At 38.3% G+C, this 19,783-nt stretch overlaps 1 protein-coding gene across 1 annotated transcript in view; it reads right to left on the bottom strand.

Moving 5' to 3' along the window:
* MEGF11 (multiple EGF like domains 11) overlaps positions 1-19,783 on the bottom strand; it is a 219,362-nt gene that overhangs the window by 183,751 nt on the left and 15,828 nt on the right. Inside the window, exon 5 of the mRNA XM_019472384.1 lies at positions 5,627-5,719. Within this exon, the coding sequence (XP_019327929.1) occupies positions 5,627-5,719 (93 nt within the window). The remainder of the gene's footprint in view (positions 1-5,626; positions 5,720-19,783) is intronic.

The following is a 19,783-nucleotide window of genomic DNA, read 5'->3' as shown; positions in this document are numbered from 1 at the left end:
CTAAAGCAATAATTAAGCCTGGATCCCAACTGAAGTTTCACAACTTTAAACAGAGCTTTAGAAACTGCATCTAAACTCAACAACCGGCGTGACAAACGAAATTAATGTTTCCATCCCTGGAAACATTCAAGCTCATGTTGGACAGGGCTCTGAGCAACCTGATCTAGTTGGAGATGTCCCTGCCCATTGCAGAGGGGTTGAACTAGATGACCTTTAAAGGTCCCTTCCAACCCAAACTATTCTATGATGCTACGATTCTACATGGGCTTTGATGGGAACAGAAACATTGTACCCGGTTCTGTCACCTCATTCGGCACTTAGATACAACAGTCATTGTGATACAAACCCACGGCATAGACAAATTCCCATACAAGAAACATGGACAGATGTCCTTCAGGGACAGACCCTGAATCTAAGTAGTGTCCCACTAACAGTTTAGAACAGCGGAGGTCTTGCACCTTTGCACCTCTTTGGTGGACCTTGGTGGTTTCCCAGTCAATCCTATCCTAAAAACCTGAGGACAAAAAATTAACTAATGATTCCAGCATATCAGTCCCTGACATTAGGCTGAATTTTGGTTGAGCCTGTATTCACAAACCAGGAATCTTTCCTTTGAATTTTATTTCTACTTCAGAAAGAGTTCTAAGCCTTTTGAGAACATGGAAGCCAAAATCAAGCCTGAAAAACACCACAGACTCACTTTAAAATACTCTATTTTTCTCCTGAGATTTCTACTGTTGCTTTCCATAGCTTGTCAAGCAACCCCCCTTCAGATTTAGCAAAGTATCTGCAGTCCTCATTCATCACAAGTCTCAGCACTGAAGCGCTCCAGCTGCTCTAGGGCTATACCCTTAAATGTGATCTTGCTGTGATGTTATACTTGCCTGGTGTTATGACCTTGGCTATTTTTGACAAAGAGATAAAAATGAAATAAGCTCTTGCTCTTAATGACAGTTGGTACAAAACATCCTTTCCAAAGAAAACTATGTTATCCATATGTGTACATTACTGATCAGCCTATGCCAGACAGCAATATTATAATCTCTCTCGCCCAGGTAACATAGCATGAGGAAAGATGGTTTGGCATTATTATGCCAACGTCTCTTTAATTACACTTTGGGCAAGTACTAAATTTTCTCCTGAAACTAATAACAAAGCAAACATTTTCAAAACTACTTTATTTTTTCATTACAACCTCTGTGTTTGTTTACTTCGAAATTTCTCAAACTGGCACACACAATTTTGGAAGGTTCTTACTTTTAATTCAGGGCTCTTGCTCTGAACTTTCTTTTTCCTACCTGTTGTCCACTGTTTTGTGAATCCCCTTCTAACCACAAAAATTTCTGTTAACTTCCCCGCAGTGAAAAATGCTCATGAGAGTAAAAATGGTCTTCAGTAATATTGTCTATGAGTTTTAGCATTTTGAAAGAAAGACCACCTTATTCCTTATAGGCCTGATGAATTCAATGACAGGCTTGTTTAGATTTCACTGAGGTCTTTTTAGCTGTTTCTTCAAAACTGACTCAGCAACATCCTTAAACACCTGCTTAACTTAAAGCAGATGAAAAGTCTTACTGATGTGTCAAGTTAAGGTATGCTTAAGTGCTTTGCTGGATTGGGGCCTAACGGCTTGCAAATACAGGTGGCTATTACCAAGAGCCAGAAGAGGCCAGGTAACCACCAACAATCAATTATATTCCTACCAGAACTTCAAGCCAGTATATCCTACTGTTTGAAGTTAATTGCTTTGAAATAATTGGACAGGTGAGCAGGTAAGTTCACACAGAGCATTTGCAATTTTCCTTTGTGTTTAAAAGAACAACAGTGCAGATTACGTGGACAAAACAGGCATGATTTTAGTAAAACAAGTTAAAAGGGAAGGGAAAAGACCTTTCCTTTTAATTTTTAGCATCATTAAAACCTTGAAAACATTTTATTCAAGAGCTTCTTCAGTTAATACCTCATTACTCATTTTTTTATTGTTATGGTAATCAAGCCTTAATATATTGCAGTTTTATAGCATGAAATCAAGGCTAGGCCTGAGGGCATCGACAGATGTACAACAGCATGCAGTAAAACACAGGTATAGAGGCATGCAGAGCTGAATATGGCACAGGGTTTTTTTATAATTGTTTAGCAATTAATCTGAAGTTATTTTAACCTTGACAACAGATGAACTCTAACACATACCATGATTAGTCACTGGGAAGCTGCACCGAATAGCAAGTTTTGTGATTGTTGTCTTACAGGCTGAATTTTAGGAAAGCGTGAAACAAAGTCTGAGAAAGATGATTAAATTGACTACAGGCTGTAGCTGTAACTATTCAAAACATTTAACTGAGTATATTCTAGCCAAGGGAGAATGGTAACACTGGGAAACTACATTTAACACCAAAACCTTGCCTCCCCAATGGAAATCTGTGCTCAGAGTCAGAATTCATACCCTCTCCTGGCATAGGCAGTCTTTGCGGCGCAACAAAAAAGAAAAACATTTGGATCTGACTTCTGATTTTGAAGTGACACTTGGACCTTGTGCTGGAGCTCTGCTTATGGTTGAATTTCACCCATCAAATCAAATGAGAGCTATATATAACTTTGAGAAAGTTATAATGGTCTGGTCTGCAGGGTGTTGAAATACTATCTCAAAAAGAGTGAGTGTCCCTAGATCTTTTCCAAGTAAATGACAACAAACAACCCCCAGTGTCAGGTAGGCTCCACTTCTCAACTCTGTTTTCAGGAGAGATCATTCAGGAAAGAATTACAGCTCCTGGGAGATTTTCTAAATTTAAAGGAAGTGTTTTGGCTAGTAATCCCTTTCCCAGTGAAATAGTTTCAAACAGCCAACATTAAAAGCAATATGCCTGTGACTTAATAAAATCACCGATACTGAGAACCATATAGGAAAGTTCTATGGCACCATGGGGAGTGGGGTGGCACGCATACAGCCAACAGCTTCAGTTTATCCAGAACACAGCCCTACAGGGCCAGCCATTTAGAAACATCCAACAAACGATATTTGTCATTGCAAACACGGACCTTCATAGCTACCTGATATTAATGAAGTGATAGGAAGAAAGTAGGCACAGGTAATACAATATTCCAGTAGAAGTGAAAAATGTTTTCCACATTATTACTGGATAACAGTAAGACATGGCTCAATACGTGGATCATCAATGTATCTGAAAAACCCAGTTAACCTCAGTTAGGCAAAGGCTCCCAGCTTCTCTCTTCTCTCTTGGAAATACTCAGAGTTACAATTGTACTGTATTCAGCTGATATCTGTTCTATACCTTTTAATTTAAACAAAGTCTCCTAACAAGAAAAAGGCCAGTCATCTAAATTTCTAGTGTCAAGCATAAAGGTGAGCAGCTCTCTCAGCTGCAGTAAAAGCTAACTTCTATGAGGCCATTCACACTTACAAGCATTACATTGGACAGTGCTTGTTCAGATCAGACCTTAGGACAAGAATGCGTGTTGCCCAGTGTATAACAAATGGAATGAAAGACAATGGACACTATAGTCCAGCGAACACACTAATTGTATTAATAAAATGAAAGCTTAAATTTTTAAGCTAATCCTGGGCTATCATTTATAAAAGTTAACAGGGCATATTTAATTTAGGAATTGGCTAACGCTTCTCTTTCCACCGCTGAAACCTCATAAATGAAATATACTGGATTGCTGCCCAGTGCGGAAATAAAAGTTATGAATAATGTTTCTATCTCAATCATTGTCAGTGCTTTAATATTCCTAATTACTTTAAAAAGCTAAATATTCAATATAGGAAAAACCTTCTTTTTCTTTTTATCTTCACTTGCAAGATTAGTGCAATTTAATAAGAGTCACTGGGTAGTTTTAGTCCACGAGACCATTCTGTACTTTGACATCTTATCCTTTCCTCTTCATTATTACAAAGAATGGAGTGCTTGTTACTCTGTGTATGCATGTGTGTATAAATGTATACATCTATATGTGTATGTCTACATTATCATAGTATTTTTGTTTCTCATTTTTTTAACTTCTCTAAGTGTATACTTGCAAGATTAGTGCAATTTAATAAGAGTCACTGGGTAGTTTTAGTCCACGAGACCATTCTGTACTTTGACATCTTATCTCCTCCTCTTCATTATTACAAAGAATGGAGTGCTTGTTACTCTGTGTATGCATGTGTGTATAATATACATCTATATGTGTATGTCTACATTATCATAGTATTTTTGTTTCTCATTTTTTTAACTTCTAAGTGTATACATTATCATAGTATTTTTGTTTCTCATTTTTTTAACTTCTCTAAGTGTATAAATACTCACTGGCTGTTAGGTTAAACATATCTATTACTAAAAATAACCAAAGGATAAAATTAGTTCCTGAGATTCTAGACAATATTTTACAATTGAAGGTACTATTTTTCTTTTTAAAAATATTGTTATAGATATGTATTCAGTATATTATGCTGCCCAATTTTTCCCTTGTCTACCTGTCAGGTAATCCCAAAAGGTTGCTTCAAACCCCAAAGCACGGCCTTTCTTTTTGTCCTTCCTGCTCTCTCCCTATTGCCTTTTCTGCTGTAACTGAGGAGACATCAGCAAAGCTGCAGACAAAACACCCATAACTTGACCAGAGAAGAGTCTGCTCCATTGACTTCAGCCTCTGGAGGTGTTTGTCCCCAGTCACATTTAACTCCTATTCTCTTCTAATACCTCCCTCTATAGATCCCTTTTCTGTTCTCTTTTTGCGTGGTAATGATGCCTCTTTTTTAAAATCTCAATCAGTCTGGGAGAAAGGGAGGAAGTAAAAGCAAAATGAAACGTTCATTCAGTAAATGACTCACAGCATCTTTCTCGATGCAGCTTTATTTACTTGCTTGATGCACAAATAGACTTCATTTAACAAGCTTATTTCCGTTATGTCAATAACGTATTGGGCCTGTATTACCTAATATCTCTGATGTTTGTACTGGAAAGAACGCTAGCTGTTTCATTCCAGCATGAACTAATCACATAGACTTAAACTTATCATTACCAATTAAGAGAGTTTGACATACATAGCTTCTCCAGCTGAAAGAATTGAAAGCCTCAAGCGTGAATTAACTTCCTAGTAAAAGGTGCAGAACTCCCACCTCCACCATTTCCCCAACTTCTGCAGTATGGATAATTTAGGGTGTGGATTTCAAGCCAGAAGGTAGAATCTGGGCTGCATGAAGAGTCAATGGCAGAAGTCCCACTGGCTTCAACAGAACAAGGATTCTGCCTAGAGAGTGTGCTTTCCAAAGTACTCCAAGTACTCCACAAAAGTATTTAATGAAGAATGTGTTGTAGTAAAGATTTAAGAGAGAAAAATTTTCATAATAGAGCTATATTATCTATATTGGTATCCCAATAACAGGACCAAAAGCATTAAGAGCATCCTCCACTGCATTTAACACTTCTTTGTAAAAACAAAGCAAAAAAGGTGAAAGTCATTATCACAGGAAAGGGTATTATCACATAGTAATTGTTGCAAAATAACCAACTGACAACCTTAATTTTTCCACTTAAAGCATCCAAGTTCTAAGGCCACTGCTTTATTTAAGGCCTTTTTTAATAGCAGCATATATCTTTATCACATTTTTGTAATCTTTACTCACCACTAGAGCAATCAGTACCTCCCCATCCTGGTTCACAATGACAAGTGTCAGGAGACACACATCTTCCATGCACGCACTCCTCTGTGCAGAGTGCTGTTAAGAAGAAACAATACACAGCATTGTAAACATATTAAGTGGTTGGTAAACATACAGTAAACTATGCCTTAGAGAGCAATATTTTGTTTAAAAATATTAAATGAAGCAAACACACCAAAAAGAATTACTTGCAAGATTTAATTAATACTAAGTGACCAAAATAAAATACAGGTCTCTTGGCAGCGATAAACTCATTTGTCACTTCAGCTTTTTGTAATGAAAAACTCTAACACCAGAAATTACTTTGGTTAGCAGTTTTGCTTCATAATAACATTTTTACCAAACTGACACTTATTATTATTGTATTACAGAATACCAGCTTCTTCTATTGCACTCAAGTTGCTACTGTCCATAAGATAAAATGGAGCTCAGTTTTGAAAGTATATTAAGATCCAAAATAGATTTGAAAAAATAGCTCAAGGAGAAGAAATAATTTTACTGCATGATGCAGTAGCTATAAGTGCAGCCTTGCTTTTTCAAGGTCATCAAGTTTTCCATAACTGCAGTGTTCTATATCTTATTTGTCCAGTGTTACATTATTGAAAGTTCAATATCCTCAAGGTTCAAACTCTGAAAAACCGGTTGGTTTTACTGTCTCACTTGCCAGTTGACTAGAGATATACATGGGAGAATCTCCTTTTCTTCTCCCTGGGTAGGAACAGCTCATGGTTTTAAGACTTCTCTTCTCCTGCGCTGCTTTGGTGTCAGACTTACTTTCCAGTGCATGCCGGTATGCCCATCACATACAGAAGAACTTGGACAATACTGAATAACTACTTTAAAGGCTGAACTTTACTGCTTACTACCTTATTTCCATTTTACCACTTAGGACATATTGCCAAAAACTCAGTGTGTCAGTGATTCAAATTTTATGGTTAAGTTGGAACATATAATTTCTATTTAGACTAACATGTATGAGTTATTAACAAATATGTTGTAGTGGCAATGAGATCACTATATTAAAATATATATACACATATATAACATATATCATATATATGATATATATCATATATAACCTATGTTTGTATATCCTGTGTTTTTATATCAGATGGGAAATGTGGGTGTCGTGCTTACTTAACCACGAACTGGCTGAAGCTGGACTACAAAAGACTTATTCCAAGACAAAGATTAATTCATTCCTGTCTAAAACAAGGCCAGCAAAGCTGATTTGGGAAGTAGCTTTGTGTTGCTGTACTGAAAACCAGGCTGAACTACCCAATTCATTTTAAATCAGCCAGTGAACCTTCTTAAAGTTGCACTGGGCGTGCGTATGAAACACCCTTTCAGTTCCCAGGTACCTCATGGGCCAAATGTTTTCCACCAACGTCTTTTACAGTTGAACGATTCCTGCTGCATTTGACATTGTTTGGACTACAGATTGGATCACATCTTGAATCTGCACTCAGGCTGGCATCAAAGTTGATGGAAACATTTTGCTGTCTATTCTGTGTTTGGGTCATTGCAGACCAAACCCACTAAGCTATTCACAATGTATTTAAATCCAACTTCAAATCACAAGTGAACTTTGAATAATCCCATGGGACAAATCTTCCTGCTCTTTATCCATCAAATCACATGTGACTAGTGATTAGAATGTTGCCTTATTATAACGACTGCAAGATCCTTCTAGATTAGTCATTTCCTTTTAGGTTCGCTGCTTGTCAAAAGTGCGATTTATTCTTATTTCATATCTTGTGTTTAGACAGTATTGCAGGGGGCATGAAATATTGATAGCTAATTCTCTAGTCACTAATTGTCCTAATCTTTTGTGCATTTATTTTACTTGAGTTAGGGTTTCTGAAGACAGCGAGTCATCTTAGTCTACAGCTGTAAGATGAAATTCAAGACAGGGTATTGGAAAAACAGGATTTTCCAATAAAGAAATACACACCTTCATGCAATCATTTAAAAATGGCTGGTTATCTATGACAAGAAATCCACATACAGCCCAGCCACAAATTTATATTTTGTTATTAAAAATACAGTGTAATAAAAAATATACAATATGGTGGGATAAGGATACTCTGAAAATTCTGCCCTGTATAGCTTTATTTAAGAATACAATTCTCATTGATGTAACTCTTACACATTAGTTTTGTAAGAGGTATGGAAACTGGAACTGAAGATTTTTCTGTTCCCTGTATGGACATTTACAATAATAAATAATTCTTACATGTAAAACATGCAACTTTTTTATGCTTTTAACTAGGCCAGGTTCTCGGGTCAAGGCATAATTTGTGAACAAGAAGATTGATGGTGAACTATTTCTTTGCTCTTCCAAATAACAAAACTCCTGCTCATTACTGGTCTAAATTTAGTTGATTTAGCCATACAAACATATCACACCTTAACTATGTTAACATAAATATGAAATAATAATGACTAATTAAGCTAATAAAGCTTACTTAATCACTTGTTTATGGACAGAAGTGCTGACTTCTGTAGTAGTGCTCCAGTACCTTGGGAAAAGTGCTATGTGAGACTTACAGGCAAGACTCAAATTCCTCATTCCAAAGCAATCAGTGATATGCAAAATACGAAAAAGTACTACAGAGAACTGCATCTCTGTTTTTAGATGTTTTGAAGTTCCACATAGCTGAAGATGGCAACGTTTCATGAGCAATTAAAGAGTTAAGTAAGGTAAAGACATTCCATGGAACTGTGGCTTGTCTCATCTCTGGTTTATTAACTTGCTAAACAAGCAGCTATAAGCTCACTAGCATATAGTCATTTAAAGCTGTGAAATTACGCAGGAGTAATCCCATATGTGGGGGTCACAGAAATCCCCCTTTTTTAAAAGGGGAAGCTTTGATATAAGCCATTTCATTGAAGGAGGCAAATAATCAGACTCCCGCACTGTCTGATTCGAATCAGGCCTATAAAGGTCCATATAAAGGTCATATTAGGTTACAACTCTAAAGTTTTACCATAGCAAATAAAATTCTGAATTTCCTCTATAAAAGGGAAGTCTTGCCTTGCTCTAATCTTTAAAGTTTAAATTAATTTTTCATTCTATTAACATTCAACATAATAGGATACAATGGTCCCCAAGGCATTCTTCATAATATACTTTGTACAGTGGTTTGCAAATGATCTTACTAGTTAATGGAACTATAAAAATTACTTGCACATAAAGGTCAAGAAAAATAAAGATAAGTATATACTTTCTGACACTGTCCTGTTCAACACTCAGCTAAAGGCCCCTGGAGTAAAGAAAACTTGTACTAATGCAAGGAATATAATTCCTCCCAGTATAATAGCCCAAGCAGTTCAACCTTTGGAATTCCAGACTTTTTATGTCTGCGTTTTCCCTTGACCAATTCTCTTGAACAATCCAGCACCTCATTGATCAGTTTATTATTAGCATTCTTGGCATGAGTTTAAGATCAGTTTGTAGTTTGATTCAGCCTGGTAATCAAATGACCTACATCAAAGCCCTGCCAAAATGCCATCTTTGTAGCAATGCATTTAGCATGAGTTATTTGGCCATATTCAAGGTCACACAGCAACTGCTCCTTATCATGGAATAAAGTCAACAAAAGGGTTCTGTAACAATTCATTTGATGCTTATCACTTACTTTATAATTACAAACAGTGCCTTTTTTTAACATATAAGGTCAATCCTCAGGGAAACAGACCCGAAGATTAAACTCTTTTCACACCTGAAATGACTGCATAGATTTCTCTAACACTAGCACTTATTTTTTAATTGTTGTCCTGAATTTGAATTTAGATATACTAAATGGGTTGTCTGTGTCTCCTATCCACAAAGGTGTGAAATAGCCAGGATATTGTTACTGAGGAGTACACTGCTAAGTGGAGCAGACTCTTCTGCCTGGAGAATGCTTTCATTGCAGAGTTACTCCAAGTGAGTGGCACCACAGATGGTTTATCCCAGACAAAAGCAGCCACAGTCCAGGGATCCAGAGCTACTCTGTCTTCCTTGGTGCTGCATTCCTCTGTATGGACCCAAACTATGACTTTGCAGGATTTAACCCTCCTGTACCACGCTGTTTTATACGCACTGTTATACCCTGCTCATCACTACATTATCAACCCATTGACTTCTTGTACTCCATTAAGCAACGTAAATAACACCTGCCACAACTACCTTCTTGGCCTCTTTCCTAGCAGTGAAAGTGCATTTACAGAAGAGTTTCATTCTAGGGGAAGAAGTATGGAGTGATTAACTTGTGAAAGTTTTGTTAGCTTCTCCAAACACATAACTTGTGCATTTATTTCACAAAAGGCAGAGTCAAAAAAAAATGTCTTGTGCTTGCGATGGAACATGGTAATATTTGCAGTGGTCCTTTGAACCTAGAGGAGTTCACAGCCACTGACCCAGCAAGTTCCATCTCCCTCCCACTTCAGCTGGTGGGACTTTATTGTGCCAGACAAGCAAAATATCTTCAAAACAAAGACCAGTATAATTACAAAGTCTAAAGGAACCCAGCGTAGAAAGCAGAAAATAGGCTTCATGAACTGCACTCATTCATAGCAGCGTCTGCTGCTGAAGAGACGTGCTGGAGTGTTCTGTACGAGCTAGTTTCCTGGGCTCTGCAGGCTTTCTGCCCTGGGATTGTAGCGCAGCCAGCAGGTGATGGAAAGCATAAATAACTGTAGATACATTATAATAATGGAAAACATTGCTAAATGAAGATACAGATGCTACTATATGAGAGCATAGACACAATGAGAAATTCAGACACTCTCCTAGAACTACACAGAATGAACTGGTCTATTCTGACTGCACATGTGGCAAAAGGACACTGCCCCATGACTGCAAGTTCTTTAAAATATTTTTCTTTTCTCTGCTCTACCATAGGCAGTCTCTGCCAGTTTTTCTTCACTATACACTGATCTCACCCAAACTCTGACCAATTTCATGTATTTGCTGTGAACGAAAAGTAGACCTGCATTTTTTCCATATGTTGCTGGCATTTTAGCTTCAGGTCATCTAACCAGTTTGCCCCATGCTACATAGTTGTTGGACTACACAAAGTAGAAATTTAATGGAAAAAGTGATGTTTTCCTTCACTATTTAATGTGTGTCCCTGGAACATTTTGGGCCTTTTTAGCACATTCCTCCAATCCCTCATGCCACTTTTAGGGGAAAGAATAATTTTGTCAGGTGAAATAGCAGTTATCTCTATTTAAGTTATCTTTTTATCACTGGCCATGGCCAGTGGTTTTAGATAACGCGGAGAGGTCAAAGAAGATGAAGAAAAGATGAAAAAGATGCTTCCCCCTTATCCATTAGGAATCTATTCACTGAGGGCCACTATGGTGTTTCCATCTTAATGTACTGGCCTGAATCCAGATTGTGCTGAGTCTAGGATATTAGCTTCATTAGATAAGCCTGTAGTCAGCTTTTGGCTAGATTCTCTTAGAATGTGCTCAGAAAAGGGAGGTTTGATAGTAGAAGAAAGATGACTACAGCTAATGCATCTAGGTAGGTTTTCCTCCTTCTTAGATTATTGCTTATTTGTGGAACGGAAGATTCCCTCTCTAAATCACTGACTTTCTGTCAGGAATCAGGCTGATTAGATGGTTTCCTGAATAATTGTTTCAATGAACTGGGATAATAGTTCTTTGCATTGCTTAATGTCTATTTCTGTGGTCATCACTCAGGATACATCCATTAATTTATCACCTTGGATAGCACTTTAACGCAGGGTTTAGCAGCTTTAATAGATGAAGATATGAAGAGATCTCAAAGCCTGCTCAAGCTTTGAGGAATTTATTGTTTCAGTGTATGGCAACCCTTATTTTTCATCTCCCTCTTGGTATCCGATGAAAGTACTAATAAAAAAATACAAAACCAAGGAGATCAATGTGAGCAAAGGAAAGATGAGACTGATGCAGATCATATAACAGCAATGGGTCGCAAGATCAACTCCTTTTCCTGTAGGTGCAATTCCATTACATTTTTTGGCAGATTTGGAAGTAGAGACTATGCATCTATGCAATCAGAACAGAATCAATGGTCTTTCTTGTCGTCTGGGACATGGGCAGTCTCTGACCACTGCCTTAGTGAGATATTGATCTGTTCAAGGTAGCAGCTAGGTTGTGTTATCCTCAGTCTTGACATCCTGCCAAAGCTTAGGGAGTAGGCTATGCCAGAGATGACTTGCAAATGTCTGAAGTAAAAGAACTGAGGAGATGAGATACATTTTGAGGATTTTGTCTTCTCCCAGGAGCAGAATCTGACATATGTCAGTGTCATCACTGACAAAATATCAGTAAATCCCTATATGAATCGCTAGGAGGCGAAGATTTGTTAATAAGCATAAAACCTACGATAGTTTCAGCTCAGATTTCTATTACCAGATAAATGGCAATCTGGGGCTCTGATGACTAATGAGAAGGTGAACACAGGGACTCCCACATTCTCGTCATGGCTGAGTGTCTCAGGCAGATGACATGGGCTAGTGTACAGGCCCTGGAATAATTCCAGCCAGACCTCAGTGTTTCAGACTCTCAGGTCCCTCACTGGAGGAATGCTCACAGTTTACTGAATACTGGAGGATCTAGCACTGATGAGAATTTAGTTTAGTCCATGTTGCAATCTATTGCCTGCTGTAGGCCTTACTCTAGGGAGTGGTTAGGGAAGTAAACTGTGCTAGGGAAAGGTCAAGGCAGAGAAGAGACTGCCACTTTTTCTACATGTCTTGAGAAAAGCAAGACTGGTGGGACACTTTTTGGAATTGCAGTCTGGTTGATTCTGAGGAAAAGCTGAGCTGGAGCAGCACATCCCTGAAACAGGAATGGCATCGCATCAGTGACCATAAAATAGTGCCAGTGACTGTAATAGAGGAGAAGGTTAGAGCCCTGAAAAAGGAGAGGTTGATGGGAGTCACACATTTAATAGACTCTTTGTGTCATTTTGATGCTCCATTGTCTTCATCTGCTCTGGTGGAGAGAGGGAATGGGAGATAGTACTTACCATTTAATAATGTCTGAATGAAAGCTGAAAAGCTGAAATGCTCCTTGTAGCAGCAAATGTCAGAAGAACAGAACTGGGGTCAGTAAGCCGAACAGCTTTGTATCTTTGGCTGTTCGAAAAACAGAAGAGCTCTGCAGTACTTCAAAGCACAAAAAGAGAATTGTGGGAAGGCATTGCAGGACTGAGTACTGAAGTGCATCTGCCCTGCAAAGTGGACAGGTTACGAGGTTGGGTAAAAGCAACACTAATCCGTTAGTCTGTAGATAAAGTCACAACCAAGCTCTGGCAAGAGGAATGTGTGCAAAGGTATGAGGGAGTTAAGTTTAAGAACCTAGGCAAATTCTGCAATGAAGACAAAGCATCTGTCTAATGCCTGATTTCAACAGATTCATGACTAATGTCACACATAAAGGGAAAACCTCAGACCAAGGTCAGAGATGGCAGTCCACACAGGGATGTCTCTTGCTCACCCCCAGTGCTCTGTAGAGATCAGGAGATAAAAGCACCTGGGCTTGCTCTGTGGGGTGAAGAGAGAAATTCCACCTTCAGGTGAAATCCTGACCACCCTAAGGTAAATTACACTCCCAAATCACTTACCATTTCTAAGGATCAGTCTTTCTCACTGCCATCACAGAAAGTGAATCTGGGCCCATAGAGAACTCTTTGGAGATCAGCTAAATATTGACAATTGTTGATAGTTTAAGGCCTGCAACTGATTTTATGCATTTTATGCCATTGCTTCAACTGGAAATAATCATTGCATTCTACCATGTTGAGAGGAATGACTTATGCTGAGATCAATTCTGCTGATCAATGTTTTAATACAATATTATTCTGTGGGATAATTTTCAGCATTTAACTTTTTCTGGTAAACGATTTCCCATTGCCTCACTGCAGGGTTCAAAACAATCATTATCACTAGTTCAAACTGTTAATGAGGTTAAGAGAGATCCTGAATCAGCAGATCAGAATCTATGACCCAGGAAAGCTTTTCCCCTCCTGTGCCCTCTGTCTACTCCTTCCATTTTGGTAAATTGACCAACTCTTTCCAGCAATTTGTAGAAAATACATTTTCACTAGTTAATTTTCTACTGGAACTTGATTCATCCAACCAGCAAACTTAATGACAATTTGTCTGCAAATTGTGCTTTATATTGCACCTTTAGAAAGAGCACTACTATCTTTTTCTAAGTAATGTAGAAATATTAACATCTGCTTTTACGTGTTGTCTTTCATTTTCTCTGTATATGATCTAGCAGACCTCACTCCACCAAAACCAAATGCAGTCAAATAGTATTTGCCAGCAGGAGGCTCCAGTTATTTTGAGGACAGAAGAGAAAAGAAGCAATTCTGTGCTAAAGCCAGTGGAAGAATTCCCCAATCATTCTGTTCTTAACCTTAGGGGAATTCTTTTTATTGCCTGAGGGAATGAAATTCTTGACAGGCTGGGGAATAGAGGAGAACCTCATACCTAAGATCCCTGGTCCTTTCAGCTTTCCTGCCAATATATGGAGAAGCAGCCAAACCTACCAGAAGAGCAAGCATAACCAGATCTACCAAACTACCTGTGATAGCAGGTAGTATCAAACTATACTCAACACGCTGCTGAAGGAATGACTGTTCTCCATTCATAGGTATGAGTATCTTGTCTGCAGTCTGGGCCCTCGTACGAGTTGTGCTGGAATGGAAAGTGAGCTGCCAGTTGCTAAGTACAAAGTTAGAAATTAGCTAAAAGTGGTAAGTCAGATATAAACAAACATTTCCATCATAAAAAGACTGGATGAACATACAGTGCCCTACAGCTGAGGAAGGTGATAACTAAATTACAGATGAACAGGTAAGTACTTGTATCACACATGGCAGAACTGTATGAAACTCATCAGTTGTGGGATGATATTTCTAGCCGAGTGAACCCCACTATAGAAATTTCGCTAGTATATTACTACTGCCTTGCTTCATATCACAGCTACCTCTGTTTTCTTACTATGACTGTATCACTCAAATAGACCAAGAATTTACAGGTTTCAACACTGGCTGAGTAGCTGTTTGATTTAAGCAGTGATAGAGGAAGCATATAGGATAATGTCAAAGAAAATGAGCTATTATAAAAAAAACATTTATAACAAGGGCAAGATTCTCAGAGGTGCTACAGCAGACAGTGAGGGAGACATGAGCAGGACTTTGGCCTAAACAGTCTAGTAAAATAACCAAGCCATCTTGCCCCATTCTCTGGAAATCACCTCAAATTACAGCACTTGCGTACTTTGCTGCAGGTTACCCACTCAGGGCATTAAGTGAATTTCTTTGTGTACAAATTCCATCATATTACTGTTCCTGTGAAATATTTATTTTTGGATCTGGTAGCATTGCTACATGTCCGTAGTTCTCTGATTACTGACTTGCCCTGAATTGTGGGTCTTATGCCAAGAAAATTCTATTTTCTGTCAGTAAATGACACAGCTCCACTGCTGATGATTGATTTTCATAGGCAGAGAGTATGTGCTGTCTGTAAGAGCGAGAATGGGTGCATCAAAAATGTTGTTCCTAAAAGATCAAAAGCAGATAGATCAAGACATCTGGACTGCATGATACTTCGGGCTATCTTTGCTGAGCAACGCAACACCTAATAAAACTAAATTACACCGATTCTCCTAGATAAATTTTAGTCCTGTAGCACATTGAATAAACTATTGATTTTTCAAACAAAATCTTTCTTCATTCTTATTCCAAATTTCATCAAGCCAATCTAACAAAAATCCTTTCTTTGTTTCTCACCAAAATAGGATGAATATGGACAAATTTCTAAAGGCAAAACCTATTAGATGGCATGGGCCCTAGAAGGCCAACGCACTTCAGATTTCATTTCAGATCAAGCCACACACTGCAAATGAAGGTCACCCTGATAATCAAGGATAGAAGTATAGTCTGTTTGAAGATCATGTTAATGTATAAGCTACACGAACATTACTGGGGATGGAATATTTAAATGCAGACACTTTTCACTTTTCTCACATTTCAAAAGGAACCATAGCAATGTGTTTCAGAGCAACTTACTGAAAAGAACTGCAAAAAAGACCCCAGGAAACAAATTCTTGTATAATTATGGGGGCTGATTCTCATCTCAAGCCACTAGTTTAAACTGTCTGTAACCAACTCTAGAATGCAGGAGGTCAGCTGATGTAGGATCAAGTCCAACTTCTTAGTAATGTCTAAGTGTCTAGAGAAACTTTCTACTAATGAGACATAGTAAAATGTACTTTCTGATTCCTGTGATTCACTGTTGCCTGAAAATAGAAGGTGGGAGTTGGAAATAAAAACTTTTACCTACACTGTCGGAAGCTATTGAAGATGCCTACCCTTTACTATAAGGTAAATGTTCAATAGCATTTGCATTAAACAAAACTATTACATAGTATTTGGTAAAAAAAAAGACCATTTTGGATGCTTTTAATAATGTTTTAAAAGGAATTCTATTTAAACCATAGATTTTCCTAAAACATGACACCTGTGAATGCAGATGTAGTGGTATCAGACCCTAAGGTACGTACCAGTGACTTGCTTCAGCAGAGCTCGTATATGAACTACACTGCTGTAACTGAAAGCCTCCTTTTGTATACTCCTTGCTATATTGAATATCAGGTTTAATTTCTTTACAAGTATGCTTATAACGTGTTTCATACACAGTTTCTTATTTTTGATCAGAAAAATATTTGACTCAATTTACATACTTAAGTTGTAAGCTTTTTCAAGTAAGGCTATCTTTTAGTGGTTTTGCACATGGATTTCTGGGCACTACAATAATAAAAGTAAATCATCATATTCAGAAGGGAAAAATCTTGATAAAAAGAAGAAAAGCTTTGGGATTAAATAGATTGAAAATATCTCGACTTACTGATCAGAGAAAGTGAGGTTTGCAAAAGTGAATACCTATGTTAGAAATACTGAGCCTCAGATAAATTATTCAAAAATGTTTTGTGATCAAATCTGCAATGCACTAAAGTTTTATGAAAAATTTCCCTGGGAAGTCTTAAAAAACCTTTATTAAAGTGAAAAGTATGTGCAACAATACACAAATATGAAGTGGAATGCTATAATCCTGTAACAGAAAAAAAAAGAGAATGTCTGTGTAAACAGTCAAAGAGTATCTGGTTCTAGAGGAAGTACCCATGGCTGGTTAGAAGAGCTCTGTCTCTGATTAGACTTTATGATATCTGATCAATACTTTTACACAGTACTAGAGTATGAAGTGTTAACAGATGCTTTTCAAGCTATTAGCTGACATCATCTTCTTTCACTGAGAACAATTAGGGAACCAAAAATGAAAACTGATTTGCTGACTGACTCTATTGCAAACCCAAAATTGCCATCTATGTGCACTTTGGGCACCTTTAGTTCACTCCTACTAGCCATTTTGCCCTATCACAGTCTTTTTTTTTTTTCCCCATGAAGAATTCATGCCGTTTTGCTTCACTATCACCCACTTCACTAAAGTAACTCATGCAAATGTCTCAGGAAGGTGCTTTGCTATATAAAGCTACAGAAAGAATTAGTACATCTATATGAAAGCACAACTCAATCTGCAGATCAGTTGTTACAACAACAGCTGACATTTATTATTGTTGAGGTGTTACCACTACTTAGAAATGGTGTATATCCACAGTTCTCAGCCAAGTTGATGGAAACTGTAGCATTCAACACCTTTGAAAGCCAGGCTCCTGATGCAAAAGCATGGTTTCAGTAGGAAGAAGTTACTTCTTTTCTAAAGTCCCCCAGTAATCTTCTGCACTATTTGGCATTTTAATATTTTTACACTTTGGTCTAAATGATTTACATTTCAGAGTTGTAAGTGCTTTTTATTTTAACATATGTGATCGCTTTCTACAAATTTTGAAGACTTGTTTCATAACAGAGTACTATCTGCTTGCACTAAGCTACAGAGTAGCTGGCCTATTTTTATAGGCTATCACACATTAATCAGAAATGGATGCAGTTGCAAAAGCAATTGGAAATCCATGGGATAATATATCTTTATCCTACCATGAGACATGGAATACGTGCCACACAAGACAAAGCTAATTGGGAATAAAGGGAACTACAACCTCTTTAAATTCCCATCTGGTAAACCCACTCCCAAGTATTACCCAGCATTTGAGAAACCAGCAACAATAAACACAACTAGTTTGGTATGGTATTTCATACAGCAGGCTCATGTGGTATTCCTCGTGTGAATGTCATCGATATTTTTCAGAGGGACTGCTAAAAGGATGTAATAATTACAGTCACACGTTCCAAAAGTTCACATAAAAGAAATGTCCGTTATGCACAGGAAGATGCTGAAAGCAGTATACTTAAGCCTAACACACAGCTCTTGGGCCAAATTCAATCTGCCAAGTGCTTCCTGCCACTCTCATTCCTGTGATAGAGGAGATGGGGAATAGCTGAACTGTATGTAAATGCACCCAGGTAGCCAAATGCCTCCTCCTACCTGCACAGGCTGACATATTTAGGGCATCCATGGCTGTGGCTACAAATGGCTGAGAGACCAGAGAGTGGCAGGAGCAAGGTCCACAAACCCTCAGCCAGCCCAGACAACTGCCAACACTGGCTCATCCTTTCCAAGGTTCTGAAGTGAGTGAAAAATATTTGAAAAGAGCGGTTCACATCAGCTTTCAAAGTAGTCCCCTGTCACTACTGAAACTAAGAGCTGGAAAGACCAAAAAAAAACCCCATAAGGAGATTTCATGAGGATCATATTGATGAGTATGTTTTATTAACTACAGTATGGCTGTATGTACTGGGTCTGGCTGGGATGGAGTTAATTTTCTTCATAGCAGCTTGGATGGTGCTGTGTTTTATATTTGTGACCAAAACAACGCTCATATGCTAACATTTTAGCTGTTGCTGAACAGTGTTTGCACAGCATCAAGGCTTTCTCTGTTCCTCACGCTGCTGCCCCCACCCCCCACAGTGAATAGATTGGGGGTGCACAAGAAGTTGGGAGGGGACACAACCAGGCAGATGACCCAAACTAAGCAAAGAGATATTCCATGCATTATAACGTCATGCTCAGGAAGAAAAAGGGAGCGGAGGGGCTTTCGGGAGATGAACAATCTTTTGCTCAGCAACTGGCTAGTATCAATCTACCCATGGGAGGTGGTGAGTGATTGCCTTTGCATCACTTGTTTTGGTTTGTTTCTTTCTTCTTCCACTTCTTTTTTGTTTATTAAACGTTTTTTTATCTTGATCCACAAGTTTTCTTTCTTTTACTCTTCCTTTCCTCTTCTCCTGTCCCACCGGGGGAAGTGAGCAAGAGCAACTGTGTGGGTCAGTGAGCGAGCAGGTACTGGGGTTAACCCACAACACTGTGCTATGCTATTATCCTGTTGTATGCACTTCAGACATTCTTGTAGTGATATTGATTCATTTTTATTTACAGTTTCAATCTTATAAGATGCCTAGAAATAAGGAAGAGGGGCGACTGGCGCTTACACCTGGCATAGGTTGCAGTAGCTCTTTTTTTCAGTCAACAGTCCCCCACATCTGACTGATGGTTTCCCAGACATCTAGAGTTAATGTGTGACAAAGACTCTGGAAGTGGTCAGGGGAAGGTCACAGCCAGAGGAAACTACAATAGAAAATAAGTGGAAAAAGTTTCTACCTCAGATTTTGTATGTACATCAGAAGCTCTTTTTAAAGGCCATCTAGATTTAGGTAACTTCTTTTCCTCTCTATCTCTCCCTCATTTTCTACTAGGCTTTAAAACTTCTTCAGAGCACAAGGGAAATAAATCTATTAAATGGGAGAAGGATGTAAAGGAGTGGTCAAGAGAACAACTTCGTTTTTAAACACGTTTCATTTCACACATCCAACTTCTTTCTGACCCTATTGATTTCAATAAGTTAACCCAGCTCACCGCACTGTGCAGTTTTGGCTGGGGTAGAGTTAATTTCCTTCACAGTAGCTAGTATGGGGCTGTGTTTTGGATTTGTGCTGGAAACAGTGTTCATAACACAGGGATGTTTTCGTTACTGCTGAGCAGTGCTGACACAGAGTCAAGGCCTTCTCTGCTTCTCACACCACCCCACCAGCGAGCAGGCTGGGGGCGCACAAGA

This window comes from Aptenodytes forsteri, unplaced genomic scaffold (genome assembly GCF_000699145.1).
Source record: "Aptenodytes forsteri isolate BGI_AS27 unplaced genomic scaffold, ASM69914v1 Scaffold83, whole genome shotgun sequence".
NCBI lineage: Eukaryota > Metazoa > Chordata > Aves > Sphenisciformes > Spheniscidae > Aptenodytes > Aptenodytes forsteri.
Note: the sequence above shows the minus strand (reverse complement) of the source record. Positions and strands in the feature narration are given on the sequence as shown.